Source organism: Topomyia yanbarensis, chromosome 3 (assembly GCF_030247195.1).
Source record: "Topomyia yanbarensis strain Yona2022 chromosome 3, ASM3024719v1, whole genome shotgun sequence".
In the NCBI taxonomy this organism is placed as follows: Eukaryota; Metazoa; Arthropoda; class Insecta; order Diptera; family Culicidae; genus Topomyia; species Topomyia yanbarensis.
The window spans coordinates 374971783-374995990 of NC_080672.1; the positions used below are offsets into that span (position 1 = coordinate 374971783).

Here is a 24208-nt window from a genome sequence, read left to right on the forward strand (position 1 = left end):
GCTAAATATAACCACAGTGTCAGACTGACACTGAAATTGCTTTAAGCATAAATCACAGGTGGCGGCGTACGCCGATGCTGATGATGAAATACGCTCAATTTGCGCTTTACAAAGCGTTGTCGGTTCGGTGTGGTGGGTGAAGGTATGTAAATTACACAGCTTTCAAGTGAGTTGATTTGATGATTTCGGGTGCGTTTGTGTCGCTGTGTCTACAACCGCGAGGTCAACGATAATCTGCTGAAATGTTGTGAACTCTTGTTCGTGTGATATATTGGTTCGAAAATTTCAGTAAGAAGTAAGATTGATTCATTGTTTGACTCAGACATATATGTTCGATTTATTAGCTGATGGTTTTCTGTACTGAAGTGCCTCAAAAAATCGTACTATAAATAATGCTTAACTATAAATAATGGAAAAAACAGAAAAGCGTATGATTGTCTACCATCCTTTCAGGGTTCGTGTTAGATTTTCGGATATACCAAAATTATATTACTACACAATACAAGAATCCTATTAATTTATTCTCCAGTGATCACTTTGTTGTTAGCAACCGCTTTTTCACCATTCTTCGCGAGCTCCAGATTTTCTTCGTAATACACTTCTGAAAAGATTCAGTGCAGTTGATTAGAAGAGTTAAACAATTAACTTCATAACATTGAACACTAATACCTGGTTTCTTCTCGAACAATTGCTTCTGAAGATTTGAAAGTGGAATTTCGATTCCCAAGCAAAGAAGTAATCCGAGAATATACGACAAAACAAGTGTTGATGATGTCGATACGAGCTGGGGACGGTACAAAAGAACATCGAATTGTTCCTTAAACACTCGATTAAGTAAATACTCACGATTCTGACGTCACTAATATAAATCGGTTGTCGGATGTTGCCCAGTGTCGCGCGAATGACAAACAAGTGGCACAAATATACCGCATAGGTGACCTTGCCAAGTGGCCTAAAGATTGGATTGTTCAACAGTCGTTTGAAGAACCCTATAGATTGAGGAAGGAAATAAAATCGTAATGCAGTCAGTGCCAACTTAACTTAAGGTTGCACAGAGAATGCGCTAAATTCGCAAACGAAAAAAGCAGTTTTTTTCCACACCGTATGTCAGATCTTCATAAAAATCAATCAGCAGTACTGTAACAACATTCTACATACGCTGATTGATTTTTATGAAGATCTGACATACAGTGTGGAAAAAAACTGCTTTTTTCCTTTGCGAATTTAGCGCATTCTCTGTGCAACCTTAAGTTTTCTTGAGTACATCATAGATCAGACACGTACAACCTACTCCAAATGCAAGTCCAACGTACATAACACCGAATATCACACCCCACAGATTCTTGGAGATGGCAGCATAGCAGGCTATCCAAATAGCAGGCTTCTCGAAGTCGTATGCATAGAAGATGTACGCGGATAGTAGCAGCAGTATGGCCATCGGTAGCGCTGAGTACCACGCTAGCAGGAACAACTAAAGCAGACGTGACAAAAAATGAAAATAACTTTATATCGCAAAGACTGGTGATGATCAAGACTCATCCTACATGACGACGTTCTGTGGGGCAGCTGAGTATGTATTCAAGAGGTTTGATATCGTGTGCAATAGAGTGCCATGAAAAATGACCCCTACCGGCCCACCCCTGAAACGATTCCCAGTCGCACCAGGAGTACTTGCTCCAAATTTGAAGCAAATTGGACAAGTCTAGCTACCGGACCAACATGCCAGAAGTTTGTATTGGATTTTTCGACAATTTACATGGAGAAAGCCCATTAGCTCGCATTTTTGCCGCTAGGTGCCACTGTATGCATCGTATTATCACTGTAAGTGAAAATAAGAAAGATAATTTAATTGTCTGCAACTTTGCCGAAGACTTCTAGTCAATCCGGCTTTGTTAAGAGAAGTTATGAAACTTTTAACGAAGTGATGTCTGAGTCAGTTTTGCATGAGTGATTTTTACAAAATTAGTCAAATGTTTAAATAAAAATATTGAAAGAATTCTTCATTGACTCCTACACTGAAAAAAACAATTTTAATAATGTAAAGTCGATTTACAAAAAAAAACCCATCTTTGATTTGGATGAAATTTTGTTCCAAGATAGGTAATTACGTTCCCTACCTACTGTCAAAAATTCAAGTGGGGCACTTTCAAGGAAAAAAAATTACTTGGAAAAAACTTTTCCTTGTCCAAACTGATTTTTTTGTTTCAGTGTATTTTTATCGAAAACTAAACCATTGAAAGTCATAACCATCTCAGAATCCAATTTCCCAACTGCTAGTTGCCTGATAATGCAAAAAGTATCAATAACGAATTTTGTACAGTATCGCGGACTGGACTGGAACGAGGCCGAAGGCATTCGTTGCACAGAGATCTTGAAGTTCTAGTACCGTGCACGACCAGACAACATGTTTAATATCGCGATAATCGCCACCACAAGCGCAGAGACCGCTCTCCACGACTCCAATACGCTGGAGATGGGCATTCTACGTATAATGATTGTACATAACCCGAGATATCACCCGAATGAAGTGATACCTTTGGGATTCCTGAACTTCCATCGCTCCACGAAATTAGCCAATTTTCGAGCGTCCTCTGAGAAGAAATATTTAAAAACTCGTTGAAGTCACGCGATCTTTTATAAATATCACCTTCTAATGCCTAAATGTCCATCTTCTCATTATCATTCTATTCCATGTGTCCGCCTTCTCATTACCCGGAATGGAGCACTGCGAAAGAACTCAAACAAAAGCAATCTTCTATGATTTTTCAGATAAAGTACTCAAAAACTCCCATGTTTGCTCCAGGAAATACAAAGAGTGCTTTCCATGCTCCATCACACAGAGAGCCTCCTGTAACTGAAACGATGAGGGCATGGTCGTTGATAGGTAAATATAAAACCATCAGTTTTGTGGGAAAAATGTTGGCAGCCTAGCCTCTTTTATGATTGCACTCACCACTACTGTCATAATAATTAGCATAAAAGCGATGCATAGCTGTCATCATATGACGAACGTTTCGTGTATTCCAATCCAATCACAGGATGCATCAAATACACAACGTAGGCACTAGCCAACAGACGAAACATTGTTTCTCTGATGATCCGTCGACGGACCGATGTCAATAATCGCGTTTTTCAGCTTTCATCCAGTGTTTCATTTGCATTTTTAGCGTCGCGTATACAGTGAAGACCCGTTTTTATCAGCCCCTTGGCGAATTTTAGGCTGATAAAACAGGGACATTGATAAAATCGGGACATATATTTTTCTGTCTTTTTAATATAACGAAGATCTTAAAATATTCTTCTTTGGTCCTTAGATATATCCTCGCAACCCTTTTCTGATTATTTGCTTTAAGTTCCCCTTAAGGGGGTCTGACAGCGCAAAATTTAAAAAAAATATTTTCATATAAAGCTGATAAAATCGGGTAAAAAAGCGATTGATAAAATCGGGTGCTGATAAAATTGGGTCTCCACTGTATTGGGAAAAATTCGGACGATCCGACGTTCAAAAGTCCCTTTCGGGTACAATTCTAAGCAATCTCTGCCTACCACGAAGTGGGAGACTGTTATCGGTTGTTCGTGTCGGGTACTCGTTTCGTCTGACCTTTATTCGTAGTGCAAATGCATTGTGTAAACCTGGGGGAAAATGTAGGGGCTGAAATATAGGAACACTTGGGGTTTTCGATGTCCAATGTTGAAATTCCTGCTAGTTTCTAAGATTACTGAGACCAGGAACTACTTACTTCGGTTTTGTAACAGCACCCTTCAAGGGACACTCTCAGGCGAGGAAGCTTTGGAGAGAAGACCGATTTCCTCTTTCGGAAATTTATAGACACATTAGAAGATGTAGAAATTAGTCGTTGTCGGTGGCGTAGCGCTCTTTTGCATTTCTTATCGGAGCGTTCCTTAAAAGAATGTTTTATTTTGTCCCCGCATAATTTATATGCGGGATATGCCGAGAGATCATGCGGAGTCTCTCCATATGAAGAAAATTTTTCATGATTCTCTCCTCATTTTCCACAGCGTGACTTGATTCTACAATAAGTCGCTGTAGGCCCAATTATTTGCAACGATGGCAGTTCATGCCTCGCTGCACAAAAAGGCGAATAGGTAGCCTAGCCCCGAAGCAAAGGGTTCTTGAAGAAGTGGACCCTATACTTCGCAATTAAGGCCCCTGTTTTTATACTACACCATCAATCTCTACTTTCCGGACAGGTACATAGACAAAATACTTCTTCGTACACGGCCAAGTGGTATTTAGTTAAATCATGCATATATCGATGATGTTAAGTGGCTTTTGTGACAAAGTCTTCATGTACAGAAAGTTTCATTAAAATCTGAGAGGGTGCTTCCAACTATGAATACGATTTAGCGCGAAACTCGTCATGGGGCCTAGCAATGCATGGTTGTGTATCAGTACTCGATTCCCACGAACTATACATTTTTGTGAAATGATGCATGTTCAAAAGAATTATAGTAAACAGTCCGAGTCATGTTTTGGTTAAAAGGTATTAGCTCCACGTGTGACCGCATAGAGGGCGCCAACACTAACTTTTCAACGGAGAGAGATAGAAAATAGTTGTCTTCTACAAAGTTGTAGAACAAGCATTTTGCAATAATTTTTCCGAACATCTTGACATTCTATCTCTCTTCTACGAAAATTTGGTGATATCGTCCTCTATGCGGTCACAAGTGGAACTAAATTTTTTAAGCAAAACATAACTTGTGTTATGTACTACAATACTTCTGAACATACTATTGAGCTAAATCCAACCATTAATTCATTAATTAATGTATAATAACACAACCATGTACTGCTAGGCCCTATGCAAAACTGACTCAGACATCACTTCGTTAAAAGTTTAATAACTTCTTTTAACAAAGCCGAATTTACTATCAGTCTTCGACAAAGCTGTAGACAATTAAATTATTATTTTTACCATTTTTTTGTTAACCATTTTTGTTAACGACCTATTGAGTCAATTTGTCAACAGTCGGTTCCGACAGCATGAAGTAACAAGTTACTTTACGCTTGTTCGGACATGCCGTAGACTCAGGTGATTCGCATTTCTAATGCCAAAAGACCCTGACCCCTACGGTAGCAGACAAAAGGTTAAGTCGCCGGTGAGCTCTAAGCTTGCATATATGATCCTTCCACGCTTTTCTAAACTTTCTCCTTTCAACACCTTGCTCTCCCTTGAGTACTATGGCTCTAAATATTGAAAAATATACTTCACCTTCCAGTCCCTTGCTAATTAAATGCCGAAAAAAACTGTTGACAATTAAATTATCTTTCTTATTTTCACTTACTGTAATAATACGATGTATACAGTACCCCCTAGCGGTGAAAATGCGAATTAGTGGGTTTTCTCCATGTAAATTGCCGAAAAAACCAATTCAAACTTCAGGCACGTTGGTCCGGTAGCTAGACTTGTCCGATTTGCTTCAAATTCGGTGCAAATACTCCCCATGGGACTAGGAATCGACTAAGGGTTGGGCCGATTGAGTTTTCAAAATTTCATTATTTTTCTGGGCAGTCTAGTAAATATGAAGCTTAGGCTTAAGGATGTCACCTATCTTCAGTATCACCATCTGCGCAGTGCAGTATTGATATCATTCATCACATTAAACCAGGGCAAAAGATTCGCTTTACAAAACAAACTTAAACACGTGATTGAAAGTTACAGTGTGTCTACATAGAAAATGATTGTATAGATGTGAAGCTGCATGATTTGGCATCACGGACTCCCCGTGAATTACATTACAAAATACATGTCGCAATTTGGAGAAGTGGAATCCGTTACACCTGATACTTGGAGAATCTTTTTCCCGGGTACTCTTTCCGGTGTTCTTGAGGTGATAATGAGAGTAGAAAAATCTATTCCCTCCCACTTGACTATACAATTCAAATATTTGTATTTGTATTTGTATTTAAAATTTGTGTTCATCTGACACTAAATCTTAATGAACTAAACTAAAAATAATTAACCTAATGACTGAGGTCGAAGAGCTCGGCAAGCTCGTTGAGGCGACGAACCATCGCTAAAATCGGACTTTTAGCAGCGTAGTTAGTGTTATGCATTTCGTGTGTGTAGCAATGTCCGAGGGCGAAAAACACGGGTTGGGGCGTAGATGTTGATTTGTCCAAGGAGATCGGGAACATCATACTCAGCCAACAGAAGCTTTAATATGAAAATGGCCGGTGTGTCTTCGTTCTTGCACAGTATGTAGTCTTAATAGTCTGCAACGGTTCTCATATGGTGGCGGGTTCAACGGATCATTCCAAGACAATTGAGGTAAAGCGTATCGTATAAATTTGCGCTGGACAGCTTCAATCCTTTCACTCCACGTTGCATGATAAGGGCACCAGACGATGTTGGCAAATTCCAGTGAGCAATAAAAAGCCTTGAAACACAGAGGATCCCGGAATTCGCTGAAAATTTTGAACATAAACCCTAGCAGTCGATTTGTTTTGTCGATAGTCGTTGACAGATGATTGGTATAAGTTAGCCTTTCATCGAGAATAACACCTAGATCTTTTACGTGGTCAACGCGTTGAAGCTGAGTTCCAGCAATGTTGTAGTTGAAATTAAGCATGTCCCTTGTATGATGAAAACTGATGATAAAACCTTTCGTAACATAAAGGATCAACATGTTTCTTTGACAACAATTGTAAAATGTATCAATCAGACATTGTAACTCACGGCAATCGGCTTCATTCCTTATCATAAAAAATATCTTCAAGTCATCGGCGAAAAACAGTTTCCCTCCACGCATTAGAACGAAGATCGCATCATTCACGAACAATGAAAATAGTAATGGACCTAGTGTACTACCTTGAGGAACTCCGGAATTATTACAAAGGATTCAGACACGTTATCACCAATTTGCACGACGACCTCGCGGTGAACAAGTTAGGATCGAAGCCAGTGGCAGAATCTCGTGGTACATCCTAGTTTATCAGGATTTGCTACCAGTATCTCATGGTTAACTGTGTCGAAAGCGGCCTTAAGACCTGTGTAGACCGTGTCCACCTGGAGTTTCCTGTATATGTTTTCAATGCAAAACGATGTGAAGCTAACTAAATTCGTCTCAACCGATCGACCAGGGAAGTAGCTGGCAAATAGGGAGCATTTTTCCGCTGATGTAGTCGCTACTTCGCCATTGTAGACCATCCTAGACGGAAGACCCGTTTCCTTTCTCTTCGTTTTAACAAAAGCCCAGAATCCCTTCGGATTTCGTCGTAAGTTTTGTTGGATGCGGTTCACATATCCTTTGTACAGCAATTTAATGTAACAGCGATACTCATTACTGGCGAGAGCAGAAAAACGCTTGAGAATAGGGCATCGACGATTTGTGTACGCACGTAGAGCTTTGGCACGGATGCGTTTCAGATTCCGAAGCATGGCGTTAGACCAGGGAGGCTTCCTGGTAGGTTGATATTCTGGCACGGATTTTTCAACACAGTCAAGGAGTAATCGGTTATAGAGTTCGACTGCAGCATTTACATCAACTTGATCAAGTAGTACACTCCAGTCAATCAGCGATAGGGTGCGACGTAGTGCTACTAAATCAGTTTTGCGAAAATTATGACGATTCACAGCTAAAGCTTTTTCATATTGTGGTGAACTAATGATGGAAATGGATATTTCTAAAGCGGGATGATAGTTATCCAAAGGAACGATCACAATGGAAGCTTCACTCACAGAACACTCAGGCAAAGCGTGACGAACACAAGGTCAAGAAAACGGGATTGATGGTTGGAAATCGTGCTTACTTGATTTAGTCCGTGAAAAGCCATCCCGTCCAGAAGTAAGCGGCTGGTAGGATTTGTTGTCGAGGATAACGGGTTAGGGTAAGCGTATCCACGTCCAGAAGAAACCCACATCAGTCCTGATTGGTTGAAATCACCAAGAACTATTATCACATCGTTTGCATCTGCTTGAGAAGAAGCGCGTTCTATAGAGTCTAGAAGGAGCTGCGTAATAGTGCAGTCAAGTCGCTTTGTGAAGAGCTGCAATGAAGTAAGTCTTCGTCTGCGTAGTAATCTTCGTTCAAACAGCTTCAATGCTTGATGAACTACCAACACCAAATTCACAGGAGGTTAGTGCGGAAGAAATAGCGATGAAAACTCCTCCGCCGCGACCATGGACACTGTTATGTGTGCTTCGATCCGCGCGATAAACCGCATAAGAATCTCCGAAGAGCTGCATCGATGTAATACGATCATCAAGGCAAGTTTCCGTCAGAACGTAGTAGTCGCCGTCAAGAGCAACCAAGCACAAGTCCTCGATTTTCGTCCTTAGTCCTCTGACGTTTTGGTAGTACAACCGCAAATCGTCAGCGCCACGTGCCAATCGTGCCGACATGTTGAAAGGACGTAATGAACCCGATGGAATGCTAGAAACCAAAAGGTTTTCAGGGAGCGGATCGTCATTTAAAGCAAAATACTCGCCTGAGAAGGGAGTTCAGAAGACCCCCTCACAACCTCCGAACGCAGGGTCGGGACGACTGAGCTGGTCGCTGGCTGGTAGCACGACTGCTTCGGAGCCCTCGGGGGTTTCCGTAGTACGGTATAACGGGCATCCCGGTGGTGGTAGCGCCGCGTGAATTTGTTTGTGCAATCTCGGCGATGGCGGCGAAATTATTCTTCGTTCAAACAACGGCAAATTTTTGGCACGCGTTGTACCCGATGGCATGCTAGAAACCAGAAGGTTTGCAGGAAGCAGATCGTCATTTAAAGCAAAATACTCGCCTGAGAAGGGAGTTCGGAACTACCATTAAACAAACCACGCTATGCATCCACGAAGGGCAGACTCCTATGTGCAAGAACTGTAACCAGGCGACATACCATGGAACACCTTGTGCGAAAGATGGATTCGAGGAGAATGATCATAACCAATTATCCACACATCTTCGGAAAACCAATCCGAAACACAGTCTGCAATACCATCAACAGAACCACAAACAGTTGCCAATTTTGTGGCAGCTGTTCAGGCCATAATGTCAACTGTAAAAGCAGTTTCCAATGCTTCAGAATCAATTGCTAGCACCATCGGCGAGGAAGCTAAGACCAACGAAAACGGCTTTACGCACGTGACACGAAATGGCTGTAAGAAAGGAGGAACATATGATCGTGAACATGCACAGAAAAAAATATTTTGAAATTTTAAGTTTATTTTCATGCACATATTTGGAGCTTCAATATAAATGTAAAATTGAGTTCCACCACAAATCCACACGACTTGTCGTGCGTTATTCAACGAATTTAATCATAATTTTACACGTTCATTGAAAACTACAGCTTCATTAAACGGAAAACCAATGCACTTCAGTGTATTTTTACTCCAATATTGCTGTAAAATTAATGACAATACACGTATGAAAGTGTAAAATCGTATGCTTTTTGATGCTCCAATTGAGTGCATTGATTTTAACGTAATTTTCAATCAAATTTTTGATTCAAGCTTTGCATGTTTACATTCGTATTGATTTACATGTCGTTTAAATTTCATTATTTTTTGTGTGTGGAGACACCATAAACGATGATGAGATTGACACCGCGAAAGAAAATCTCACCTCTTATCGTGGACGAGACCCAAAGGAGTCTCACTAGTACTTATTTTTATTAATTTTTATATTAACACATTGTAATTATTTAAAACTTATTACTTGGATTCAAAATGGCGGTATTAATTTTTTATGTCTCTTAACAAACCGTTTTTAAAAGGCATCCATATTTATGATGTTTCTACTTTCTGGTAACCGAAAGTCATCATTGTGGATTTCAAAATGGGTGCGCGACGTTCGGCATAAATACTTTAGGCATAAGTACGTTAGGCATAATAGACGTTAGGCATAATAGACGATTGGCATAATGTACGTTAGGCATAATGGACGATAGGCATAATTTACAAAAATTTAAAAATAATCGCAAGGCTTTCGTTAGAGTCAGGATAAGAAAAAATGACATTTTGCTATACCATACCTTCGAATAACTTTAGCGAGAGACTTTTACATAGACTGAAGAGTTTATGTAAAATAATAATCTGACACTTTTGATTTCGCTGTTCCTTGGAATTTTTTTTAATTTTTGTATCAAGACTGCGATGCTGTCAGACTCAGCTTAAGCACAAGCGTCTCAGCTAGAACACCAAGGACAGATATTCAAAAATAAAATTGGTTCAATGGATCAGTAAAAACAAATTTAAAATAATTTCATTTTGCTAAAATTTGAAGCTCGCGCAGTTTTTGTTATAAATCAAATATTAGTTGTCTACTTTTCATGAGCTAAACCAGAAGTAGAAATATTTTATGCAGTACTGATCAAATTGATTAAAAAATGAAAATTATTGTCTTGAATCACTGACGCATTTAGACATACTTGTTCTTCTAATACATTTTTTCCAAAGCACTAATAATATGGGAGATATTTAACCCTTGCAAGTGTAGAGTTTTTTTTCTATTTTTTTGTAGACGAGATAAGGAAAATATTCCTTCAGTTTTAATACAAGCAAATTTCTAGCCTTTTAGATGTATTACCAATTCAGCTGCATCCAAATATTTAAAAAAGCAAAATAATGAACAGACATTAAGTTTTGGATCCAATGGAAACTGGTAGCATTATGTACAGGATCAACATTAGGCTACTGATTCTACGTTTGTGGCGATACCTTTTTCGTTTCGGAATCTCATCACAGTACAGGAATAAACTCTCTCTCACATCAAAGAGTTTCCGTGGTTCTATTTGTGATGGCCTCGAGAATACAATCATTGTGCTTAAGAATATGGGAGAAAATCAATATAGAACCCGCAATATTCGTATATTCGTTGAATGAATACTATAATGCATCATTCTTTCTTTCATGAGCTGTTCTTCAAGGTTATATATTTTCTTCTTGGACAATTACACCTTGCATAGATGAAGAACTAATTTAAGGTAATCCCAACTTTTTTTAGCGTTCATAGGGTTCAAGGAAAACAAAAACCCCGCTTTGAAAGATGCTTCTTTTGCCGCGCTGGAAGCTGCTCAATATTTACCTTCCGGTGCTCAACACAATTCTCCTAGCAAATTTTCAATATTCTATATGCTAGGAAAAGGTAGCCGAAGACGGTCCAAATTGATACGCTTTATCAGTTTTTAATAATAATGGAAAATAATGACGATATATCAAAATTTCATTTCTCAACGCCAACTGTAAATATCTCTGGTGGTACTGCTCCAGCAGAGTTATATCAGACTAATAGCAATAACTTCAATTCTAAGTGCTAATAGTCGCAGTTATTTGTTTATTTATTTGTTTGTGAGTAAATTCTGCCTAAATGAATAGTTTTAGCCGTTTAAAAACGTTGTTGTATTCAAACAACATGGGCATGAAGGGGTTGATGTGCTTTATTCATACCTTAATACAAAATACTGATTTTAAACAAGAGTATTTATCCTATTTTAGAGATGTGCAATTTGTTCATTCGTTCATTCGATGTGCATTTGTTCTGCATCTTTTATTTGTGTGAAGACTTTTTGAGGTTTATACAATAGAATAAAATGTTGATCGAGTTTTATCAGCTTCCAGAGTAATTAAAAAAATTTCTAACATTTGCGCTCTTACCACCCGAGGCTGTCACCACCAAAAAGTTATTTCCTTAAATGATACTTCAATATGATAATTTATGCGTAACGTCCATTATGCCAATCGTCTATTATGCCTAACGTCCATTATGCCAAACGTCTTTATGCCTAATGTCCATTATGCCTAACGTACGTATGCCAAACGTCCGTATGCCTAACGTATTTATGCCTAATGGGGTACACCCTTTCAAAATAACGTTAAACATCCATTTTCGATGTCTGCTGTCTTCAAATCACAACCATATTGATGATGGTTTTCATTGATTAGTGATAAATAATTTCTGAAACCATTCTTAGGATAAAAATGAAATATTTCTCCTCTCAGGGCAATACTTTTAATAAAACGTATACCATTGCTGCTCGCAGCACTCTTGCTCTCAGCCTCTCACATAAACAAAGAAAAATGACATCTTAATGCATAATTTCAAGCTATTTCTTTATATCACAATACCATGATGTCCTGTATCCGTACAGGTGTTCATGTTAACCATTCCGGACGTGCATCTGACTCTAGTAATTTCAGAAAATCTATTTTTAACCGTTGGTTCGCTACCTTTTCGTTCAAAATTCTAGCAGTGTAAATAATTATATTGACATAATTTTGTTCCATTTGCTAATACAATCAGAACCAAAAAAATGTAATCAAATCTCGAGGAGCCCGAATTCCCCATACTTACTTTACTTTGTCGCACATCGAAATCGCCACGCTTCAAATGGCGGTACGTCAAACCGGCTATCAATCCCGCCAAATAGCTGCCATAATTCGTGTGCATTGGGATGTACATCTTGCGATAACTCTCGTCGTACCAAAGAACATACTTCAGAGCCCTGCCGGAAGTAAGATTGGAATAACAGACAAAACAAAACTATCAGCCATCAACAGATATGAAGAAAAGAATAAAAAAAGCGAAACAAAAAAGCAATTTACTCCGGTCGTATCATGACCACCCCTTCGAAACGATTGAAATAAGCAACGAGCGCTGGTGAAATGTATGCAAAAGCGATGGCAATGACCATGGTGGGTCGGAGCAGCTTGGGGAAACGTCGGATGAAAGCTAACAGCAACAGGCCAAGGATGAACAGCTGGAAGTCGGTCGCGAGATACCACCCCTGCTGCAGACACTGCAATGAAAGAATGACGAATGGAAGATCTCGAGCATACCAAAACGCAGTTGAAATGTTGTTGATGTATCTCGTGTGCACTTACCGGTTCATCGACGGTGAAATAGTTGTTAGCAAAAAGTAAATTCGCCCACCAATTGTTGCGGCAGAAGGTTCGTTCCGTTTCCGCTACCCTCTTCCACACTGGTCCATCCTGGAGCTTGTACAGCCAGGTGGCATCCAGTAGAATCATGAACGCGTATAGTGGAGCTAATCTGCGAATGTACAATGCTAGATTCATTCATCTCGATTCAATTAGGTAATTAAATGCATATACGAGATCAATTCTATAGGTGATAACATTACATACCTCAAATAACGATACAAGATGCTCGCGAAAAAATCCTTCATTGTGAAGGACTTACTTTTCTCGCAGTAATCTGCGAATTGCACCGCCAGTAGAAATCCGCTGATGGTAAAATAGGTCTGGACCACTGTTAGGCCATTGAAAAGCAGCATCGTTATCAACCTTCGATAGTTCTGTATGTTGTGCCACGGATAGCGCAGGTTTCCAAGCAATACCGAGAAATTATTAGCGAACATTATGAAGCACTTTAGGCTATTTCCCTTCAGGGATTCGAGTATGAAACAATAATAGACCCAACCACAATCAGACCATGTGCTGCTGTGTCACTCTACTTACAAATTCCACGTACTCCGGATTGATGAGAGGAAAAATGCAGTTAAACACCATACAGTGACCGGCGATTACCAGATACATTACGAGAAAACGAGCGCCCTGGAGGAAGCGAAGATCTTTGCACAGAGTCGATCGTCGTTTTGCTATCAGAATCTGCCAGTTGCGTGGGATAGAGAAGGCGACTAACTTTTGGGATACTGAAAACATGAAAATGAATTAAATGACACTCTGACGACCTGTCGAATATACTTACATCCTCTCGGAACAGTAGTTCGGTAGTACTCTCTACTAGTCATGTCAAAATACTTTCTCTTTAGTTTATAGTCGTAAAGTGAGGAAAGGCTCATTAACAAGATGATCGTCCCAAGAATAACTAGGAATATTGCGTCCAGAAAATCTGTGAATCAAATACAAAATTTAATTCAGCTATCAGCCACATTTTCAATGTTAACTCACCCACCGGATCCTGTTCCTGATTAGTCACGCAGTACTCCACCGTCGAATAACCCATGATCGAGTACTGTCTTTTGAGTTCAAAATTAACACATTGATTCGCCAACTTTTTGTACTTCATGCGCCAGTCTAGCGCTTGCCTGAACGTGTTCGGATCGAACGTGATTTCGCTGGATTGATTGAAATTGGCCAGATAGTATTTCATCTGAGTTCCCCGATCGTACTTGGCCATAAGTTTGCTGCACCAGTTCATGCAAAGTCCACGCTGCAGCCGATCGTGACGAAAGCTTCGCTTGGAATCGTTTGAGAACTTCTACGCTTAAAATAGGATTACGAAATCAAAATCCTTTAATGTCTAACTTGAATAATTAATTGCAAAATGTGTCACCTGAATTAGCGGCCAAATCGTGGCTGTGGTATTGGGTTTGATTGTGGTGTCCACCAGGCAGAACACTGCCTTGACATCGAATTCCTGCATGCATCGATCGTAGTCATCGTATTTGTACATATTTGGAATTGTGTAATATTCGGTCACTTGAAAGAATTGACTTGCGTTAGAATTTGTTCGTTCTTAGTTGAGACGGAACTCTACGATCGAATGAAAATGAGTGTCAAATGTTTCCGAAATACATATTTAACGTATCTTCTCTTCGTAAATTTGCCTTAACTTTTTCAACTTTTTTACATGTAAATTCAGAAAATAGGTAAAATTTTATATCATTTTAGATTCAACTAAAAAGACCAAGTTACTGACGAGATGAATTCGAAACAGTAAAAAACAAAACTTAATTTAAGTTAGGTCTTGTGACCTTAACGCGCAAAACGGTGTAGTCCAATTTTCCCTTTTGGGAATTTATTGCATAAGACTTGATTTACTTGAAGAGGATGTTTTATGAGCGATAGTGTAACATGACGGTACAATGCGTCATACTACACGCAAAACCAGGTTTGAATAATTTAATATACCCTCAAAATTTTGATTCATGGCAAATAAACATTTTTTGGAACTTAAAAAAAATTAACAAAACCAATTTTTTGTGCATAAGGGCACAAGACCTAACATAAAGTATGGTTTTTTAGTGTTTCGGATTCTCCTCGTCAGTAACTAACACGAACTTAATGCTAGTTAGAAACTGTTTCTCTGACTTTTATTTAGTTGGGCAGTCATAGTTCACCTTTACTCATCCATGCCCATCCATTCCAAAACGTATAACAAACACAGCGGGTCACCGGCGGTAAAATGCTTCCGGCTTCTACGACGTTCAAACACACACTTATGACGCAAAAATCTATTTATTTTGTTCAGTACAGTGGAAATAATTGACATTGAAAAACAACTCAGAAACTTCAGCTGTTAAACATTTGGAAACGTAGAAGGGTTTTTCCCTAAGGGTAACTTTTCTGATCAAAATTCTTATTGCTATTTTCTTCTTTCTGATTAATTGGCCATAGTTAGGTAGAGGTAGGTAACGTCCAAGACATTATCGGGGTGTTGACGTAGGACAATTTTTTCGTGTATAAGTTTTCTTCATATCGTTAAAAAATCCTGGCTAAATCATTCTACTTCTAATCGTCATTCGCCAAGTTTAATTTACTGAATTAGTCAGCATTTCTTACTTTTACCGGCAGAAATTTACCGAAAACTATATTTTCCTCTTAACACGTTTCTAGATATATATTTTATACGGAGTAAAATTGTTTGACTGAATTAATTGACGGGATACTAGTCAAATTCCCAGAAAAGAAATTACTGAACCCGGTGAATCAAATTAAATGTGTGAATTTAGACAATGGAAAAAGATACAAGCAGAATCTTTTAAAATATGATACGCCAACAAATAGTCCTACATCAACACCGCGGTTGTGTCCCGGATATTACGCACCCCTAGTTTTATTTGTCGAAAACGAGCGAAAAATTCATTCAAAAACGGTAAATCGTACAGCAATGATGTCTTTGGGATGTTTAAGGGGGTCCTCCAATATAATTGTGTAAAAAGTACCTAATGCTTGCTATTTTTTTTAAGAATTTAAATGGCTTAGGCATTTACAAAATGTTTATTGGCGATTCATCTATAAAATAAACATTTTCGAGTGTAAAGCGTCAAAAATAGCATCCAAAATGACGGCTTTCTCGAAACAAGATTTTTCGAACCTGCGGGCATTCTCGTTTTTTTATCATTCAACTTCGCGGAGCTGTAACCTACAAAATCGCAATATTTTGATCATTAACGATTTTTTACATCCGGCTAAAGTAGAAAAATCAATACTTTATTTTCAACTGGCCGCCATTTTGTTTCTATAACGATTTTTTTATATTTTTTAGACTGGGATGCCTCAATGGAAGGTAATCTTAAAGATCATTTTGGTTTTTGGTGCCCACAGATGATGTCGGTTTTCAAAACACCTTTTGCTGAAACCGCCATTCCGGATGACATTTTTGACACCCTGCACTCGAAAATTTTGATTTTATAGATGAAACCCAAATAAATATTTTGTAGAATAGCGCACATGTCTGAGTCGTTTTACTTCTTCCAAAAAAATTATCAAACATTTGGTACTTTTTGCACAATTATATAAGAGGAACCCCTTAAACATCCCAAAGACTCGTTTTTGGCAAAAAAACTAGGGGTGGGCAGTGTCCGGGACACAAACGCGGTGTTGACGTAAGACTATTCGTTGGCGTATCATATTATAAAACATTCTGCTTGTATCTCTGTCCAATAGCTAAATTTGCACATTTAAATTGTTTCACTGGGTTCAGCAAAACTTTTTCTGGGAATTTGAATAGTATCCCGTTCGGTAATCAATTCACTAAAAAAATGTTTTGCCCCCAAATTTAACAGTTTAGGCGTAATTAAATTACATGATTTTGTCAAAAACAAACCACTACGATTTTTACCGTTAATATCAAATATAAAAAAAAATAGATTTTTGCACTATCTGATTGAAAATATGAACAAAAATGTTTTAATTATTTCCACAGAATGCACAATGAAAGAAAATATTGGAAATAATGTTTTTTTAGCACGGCCCCTTTGTCTCCAAATTACCTGCGACACACGTACAGGGGCCTAGAAAAAAAATCATCAGTTTAGACGTCGTCTTAAGCTAGTGTAGTATAGACGTATTTTTATTTTCGAAGTTTTATTCTTTCTACCGTTTGTTTTGCTCACGCTGTAGCGGAAACGGTACCGTTATCCAGGGATGCGAGCGGTACCAGTAAACTAATTTTTTTTTCCGGTACATTTACATTTGCACAAGCCGTAAAGTTTGTTCTCTCGCCTTGTACACTTTTCTCTGCATAGTCAAAGGGAGAGACCCACACACGGAAGCGTTGATGCCGGTCATGGCGTAAACGAACCGCATTCATTGTCGTCGTTTGTGATTAAAAATATTGAATAGATTAAATATATTTAAAAAATGTAAAATAAGGAAAAAGAAGCTGTAGCGCTCGCGTCTGGTGGCTGTACTGGGGCAGTATTTTTTGTCATGTTACTGCTTTGCTTACAGGCTGCCGTATAGCGCTGCAGTAGCGAACGACAGCAGCGTCGTATGAGAAAGGTGAATGTAGGCAAAAAAAATCACAGCCGTAGAAAAAGTAGACATTTTGCATCCTTACCGTTAATCAAGTGAGCTACCGGGGTTGATCACACTCGCTAAAGAAAAGAACTTGGGACGGGATCGATACAGTGAAGAAGTTGAACCTCCAACGTCGCGAGGAGGCGTCTCCTACAGAGCAACCAGTACTCGGTGCTTCTAGAGGAGAATGGGAGCGGTGAAATCGTCGCACGTAATAAACGAATTCCCCCGCTGTTCACTCCCGTAAAGGATATCGCCTAGCTCAGAGCTGAGTTTGAAAAACAGAGGTACAAACCGTGCTTAAAATTATGCACTGTTGGAATAAAAATTGTGGGTTCCAGTTTGGATGAGTACTAAACTTGAAATTTTTCTCAAGACAGCGGAGTGGAATTCTATACTTACGATTTTCCTTCGGCTAAGCAGCTAAATATGGTTTTGTGTGAATTGCCATTTTAATTGATGCAGTAGCTGTCGAGACTGAGCTAGAAAAACTTGGTTTAAAGCAGATAGCACATTACCCGATGCCTCTTCGGACTAATGCAACTGACATCAACAGCTTCGGCGCCCAGCTGTTTCTTATATATTTCGCCAAGGGCAACAGAACCATAAGAGCTCTGAAAGCCGCGAAATTCATCACAATTCAGAAAGCGATGGTGAGTAATCAGTCCGACCATCGTCGAAATATTGCTTCCGCCACCATCTTTCACCGAAGCACAGTACCCGGTTTTGCAGCCTCACCGTGGAGTTCCGCATTTAGAACAGCTTCCCCTAAAACAACCAACATGTCTCCACTGGACAGCCTCGTTTTTCAGCGCAGCCTTTGCCGCTGCCCCAGGATTATTGTTCGCCAATGTCGTCACAGGAAATATTGACATCGAATAGTCACTTTCATCGGATGAACTTGTGACATTGGTGTAAGAAGTAATCATCATACTGCGCACATGCAGAATATGATCTGAACAGCTTCAGGCTGCCTTGTCTCTAATCAAAAAGTAAGGATAGTGAAGTACTCAACATCGCCAGCCGGAACACTTGCTCATTACCAAACAAGCATAGCGAACTGCTCGATTTCCTGAACCATTGCAATCATCACCGACACCCACTTGACGCCGGAAGTAAACATCTGTATACCAGACTTGCGGCTCTTAAGACTCGATCAATTCAGTGCTGTGACTGTGAAGCACATCATTCAGTACCGCCTGCTGCCGCACATCGAATTCAACTGTACCGAAGCATTCGGGGTCGAGGTTATCACTTCGACTGGCCCAATCATCATCATCGCGGCCTATTTTCCGAAACAAACCAGTATCCTCGACTTTATCAAAAAAGCGACATAGCCAAGCTAAACCGACAAAAGGCGAATCTCGCCATCGCAGGAGAACTCAACACCCGGTACGAGATTTGGGATAACAAAAAGCAGATCCAGAATGGGGTCGTTGTTGCTGACGACTTTGCCCTAGAGTGTTCGACGAGAATATCCAAATCGGGAGTCCATTCTGTACTTGACAATTTCATCACCTACATCGTCACTGATAATTCACCGGTTGTCTTCAACAAGTTGTCATCTATTTTTTCGTCGTCGACCTTTCCAGTCGGTGCAGAGTAACGTAATAAAAAATAGTTCTAATCAGCTTTCCAGGTTATCTTACGTATTCTTCACCTCGTCGAGGTTTCAGCATTTTCTTTCCATCTTTGTGTATACGCGTTTACTGTTATTCGTCAAGCAGAGCAGTGAAGCAGCGTGTTTCGTTCCTTTTAAGCCGCCTAGATACCATTAAACAAGTTAAGTACCGTTATAATACTACTGTTCTGGTAGCACTGCAGCACTCGCCATAGAGGGAACAGATGGGCACCCCCGCGGACCGGAATGTCAAGACGATATAGATTGGCACCCTCTGAACCGGATGGCCGAGAAACGTCAGTGCTAACAGTTAGTGTTAACGTCATCGCAGGTTAAGGAGTAGAAACCAAATTATCCAAAAAGTTAACTGCTATTTAAACGTTATTGGCCTTAGTGAAAACTCGTTTATATTGATTATTATTTCTTTTGCCCGTTGGCATAATTATTGAATTTGATAAAATACGGAAGACTAATTACCTCACTAAGTGTGACCAAACCGGTGAGCATCTATTACTAGTTTAGGTTAGGTCTGCCTTCCCTGATGTAGTAAAATTACCGTATATTATCGCATACAGAGTCCCTTGAACACATCGAGCATCTACAAGAGCCATCACTGTGGCAAATGTTTGACGAATAAGAACTCGGTTGTCGTAACAAACAGAAGTACGTGGGAAAAAGAGTCCGTAAACGAACTAACCTGTAAGCTAAAGGTATGATCCATACTGAAACCATTTAGATCGATGATAAACCCATCAATTACTTACCTTGTGTCCACGTGTATTGCATACTTACCTGTTGAATTTACTCAAAAACTTACCTCTAGAGCAAACCTCAATCGGAATTGATTGTTTCGGATACTTTGATAGGGCAAGACCTAAAGTAAGTAAAGGTTAAATTTATATACTAAATCAAGTTATTTACGAAAAAAAACTAAATTCAGCTTTGAGCTGCTACACCGAGAGTGAGGCTGCTTCAGGGAACTTCCGCGTATCCAAACAATCTTCCAAACTACTACAATCCCCTTTCTTGTCTCTAATACCTGTACAGCACTGCGCAATAGGCCCGTATAAAAATGACTTCCTCTGATATTGATTCGCTTCAAGGCGAAATGGATGTCGAAATAAAATCGACTCCCCGGATGAAACTATATCCATGCTCGTCATCCTGCCTCTTCATGATCTTTTCCCGGGTTAAAGACAAAACATATTTGATGAATCTATTGCTGATTTCTCGATTTCTGACGGAGCGATACTCGACCGTGACAAAAATAGTGAAAATTCGTCCTGATGAGCTACACTTGGTGGTAAATAGTTAGAAGCAGGGAAATAATACTGCTAGCTACAAGCCTTTTACGAAGAGGTACAGAGTATATGTACCAGCTAATCGGGTTGAAATTGACGCGGTTGTCAGCGGTTTGAGCGAATTGCGTTGATATGCTGACACACAGGATTGTGTTTTAAAGACCTCATGCTCCATCTAGTGAAGATACTGGAGTGCAAAAGTTTGCATTCAGCATCAGTCGTAGTTGACATATGTCACCTCAGACTATTATCGGGTTACCTCCAACGGATCTGCTCTACCTCTACCTTCCCTTTGACAAGGTTCCATTGTAGCAATAAAGTTTGTTGTAGGAAAAACGGTTGAAATCATGTGGATGATTCGATGTCGAAAGGTGTCTCTACTGTGGGCGGAATTCACATGATCTCTCGACATGCCCCGCGTACAAACAGCGCGAGGAAAAACTTAAGCGTTTCCTTCAGGGACGCTCTAAGCGATCTTTTGCATAAATACAGAAGATGGCTACGCCACCAGTCTCTACGAATAACTAACTTGTCTACTGATGAACGCGACTCTGATGAGCCCCAGGAGAAAACATCTTCTACTGCGCTTAGAAGCGATAGGTAAAGGATAAACGTTTCCTATCCTAAGCTTCTTTGTAATAGAAAGAAAGTGTCTTTTCAAGGCCCTCCAAAAATAACAGCTCGAGGAAGTACTGGTACAAAACCGAAACAAGCAGCTCCTAGTCTCAGTAACCTGAGTGTCCTCATACCTCAACCAGAAAATAAAACTAGTGCTGGCTTAATAAAGCTATCGGATATCATGGACCAAATTTTTACTGATTTGTGTATTTCTGATCCTCTTAAAAGTATCTTGATAAACTTTTTCCACGAAAACATTCTTGGTCCTGTTAACAGTAAAATGGCCTTTCAGCGATTGTATCCTTCGATGACTAATTCATCGAATCGATTCTTTTAAAAATTTCAATATAATAAATAATTTTTAACGTGATGCATTTGAATTGTGTGAAACATGGCTTACTTCAAAAAATACATCTTAACTTTCATGATTTCAATATTATTCGCTTCGATCAAGAAGACTCTTGCGGAGGAGTACTTTTGGCGATCAAAAAGTGCTATTTTTCAATTGAATCAACCTTGCCTAGACCACAGGCATTGAGGTTGCCAGACCTATACACGGAGAAGGCCGCCGCGTATAAGACCATGATGACGGGCTATCTATCGACACACGTGACGTTGGAAACGCGAATGAAAAGTTTGATGAAAGCCAAAAAACGTAGTCACTGGCGCCGGTTCGTTGACTGATTAATTAGAGAAACTTCTATGAGCACTGTTAGGAACACAGCCTGGCGTATGCGAAACCAAAGTAACACTAATGAAAGTGTGGAATTTTTAAACTGATAAACGGATTCCGCCCCGAAACAGTACCGCGCCGCGTCCCCTTACGATAGCGCGAATCACCGATGATGGAGTTCTCACTTGCTCTCACATTATGTAACAATAAAGCCAGAGAGAACAAAATTCAAATTTTTTTTAAGAATCTACCAGAATCTATACTTGTTGAATTTATTAATTAAGTTTCTTGAGGGTGACATTATCCCACACGATTGGAGACAAGTAAGATTCATCGCCATCCGAAAATCAGAAAAATCAGCCTCCAAGCACAACTCGTATCGACAGATTGCAATGGTGTCCTGTATCCGAAAGTTGTTCGAGAAAATGATCCTAATCCACCTCAGATTCACAATTTGGCTTCCGCAAAGGCAAAGTAACAAACGATTGTCTTGCGTTGCTCTCAACAAAAGCTCAAATGACCTATGCTAGCAAAGAGAAAATACCATCGGTTTTCTTGGATATTAAGTGGGCTTTCTATCAACATTCTTTCTGAGAAGCTGCACCAATACTCGCAAAATTTTTCGCATGGTGATCTAACGACATCACGAATTAGCTACATGGGTCCACCCCAGGGCTCATGTCTTAGCCCCTTCTCTTAAAGTTTTTCGTTAATGACATTGACGAATCTCTTGTCAACTGATGACAGTGTGTGCTGCATTACCGATCTCAAAGCCACCATTGCAAGACCCCTTAGATAATTTGTCTGCTAGGGCCCTCCAGCTGGGTATCGAGTTCGCCACGGAGAAAACTGAACTAGTCGTATTTTCAAGGAAGCGTGAACCAGTGCAACTACAGTTTCAATTAATGGGTCAAACTATTGCTCAGGTTTCAACTTTAAAATATCTCGGTGTCTGGTTCGACGCTAAAGGAACCTGGGGATGTCACAATATGTATCTGAAACAGAAGTGCCAACAAAGGATAAACTTTCTCCGTACAATAACTGAAACATGGTGGGGTGCCCACCCAGGAGACCTGATCAGGTGGTACGAAAGAATCCAATATTGTTGTTTGCGTATTGCTTTGGGTTGCATGCAGTCGATCCATACATACGATGAGTATAGAAGTGCTGGCGGGCGTCTCGCTGCCGAAAAATTGATTATAGAACCTCTCATATCGATTGCTCATTCGATGTGATATCTTGATCCCGTTAGTAATTGCAATTTTCGAGTCACTTGTCGAACTCAATTCCCATACCCGATTTATGTCCTTGTACATCGATTACATAGCTCTAAATATCAATTCTTCGTCGTATAATCCCAACCATGTAAATCACTCACATGTTTCTGATTTAACTTTATTCTTCGAAACATCCGTGAAAGAAGAGATTCGTGAAATACCGGATCACATACGTCCGCAAGTGCTTCCAAACATTTTTTACAGAAAATTGCGAGAGGTCGACTGTAGTAAGAAATTTTACACCGATGGGTTAAGTCTCGACAGCTCCAGTGGCTTCGGTATATTCAATCAAAACTATGAAAATTGTAAACTATCATTACTAAACAGATTTTTTTTTTCGAAAATGCAGTGTTCATAAGAAAACTGTGAACTTTATAAAAATAAGCAGTGCTTGATGGGCATCTAAAAGCCACAATTTAATAGTTATGAAATTTCGGGCTCCTGACTGTAGTACGAAAATAATAGTTTCGACGATTCTTCTAATAACCGATCATAAGGATATAGAACGGTATAGTTAAATACTTACTGTTGAAAGACGCAGTCAAACTGAATGTTGGGGAACAAGCAGTTACTAAAAAGGTAAATAATACGTATATTTTAGGCACCATTCCCTCCAAACATTAAACAATTGAAGTATCGAATGCATGCACTAAGTAACACTGAAACATATGAGTTTGAAAATAATCCCAACATGCTTCGAATTTTCCTCGACTATAATTCATGTCTTGATATAATAACATTGCTAGCAAAAAAAGTTAAGGTGAAGTCCGCAATTATGTACCTCTAAAACTAGAATATCTATTCCATATAACGAACCCCGACTCAACCCTAGCGAGCTGATAAATACATGTTGAGCATGGTGAGCTAACCAACAATTATATCATGGACGGTAACACGCTGTCCACCCCCTTGCCGCGATGAAGCAGATTATAAAGTGATTGTTTTGCTATTACCTAATCAGGCCCGTAGCCAGGAGTTTATTTCGGGAGGGGCTTAAAAATTATTGTATAAAGCTTTTTTTATTTCGATTATAGAGGTTTTAACCTTATGGTTATCGATTTACCAACTACGCTTTACCCGCCCCTGCATAAAGCTTTTAGTTCTAATTACTTCATATTGTCACTAGGAACTAAACGAAATTTTGAAAAGTTCTTAATGAAAACAAAGCCAAATCTGGGACAATCCATGTTCTTTGCGACAAGAAAGGCTATAGTACATCAACGAATTATTGATGTTTAATTTGATTTTTATTATTTATT

General features: G+C 39.4%; 1 protein-coding gene across 1 annotated transcript; it reads right to left on the bottom strand.

Annotated features, from left to right (window-relative positions):
* Window positions 1–389: 389 nt before the first annotated feature.
* Window positions 390–23593, bottom strand: LOC131691466 (nose resistant to fluoxetine protein 6-like). Its single transcript, XM_058977881.1, has 13 exons — window positions 23476–23593; window positions 14269–14414; window positions 13884–14193; window positions 13681–13824; window positions 13431–13624; window positions 13098–13267; window positions 12834–13002; window positions 12555–12748; window positions 12304–12454; window positions 1285–1471; window positions 847–989; window positions 670–784; window positions 390–601 (listed from the first exon to the last, which is right to left on the bottom strand). Exons 1-13 carry the CDS (start codon window positions 23555–23557, stop codon window positions 519–521), a joined length of 2088 nt encoding a protein of 695 aa, XP_058833864.1. The 5' UTR covers window positions 23558–23593; the 3' UTR covers window positions 390–518.
* Between the last annotated feature and the right edge of the window lie 615 nt (window positions 23594–24208).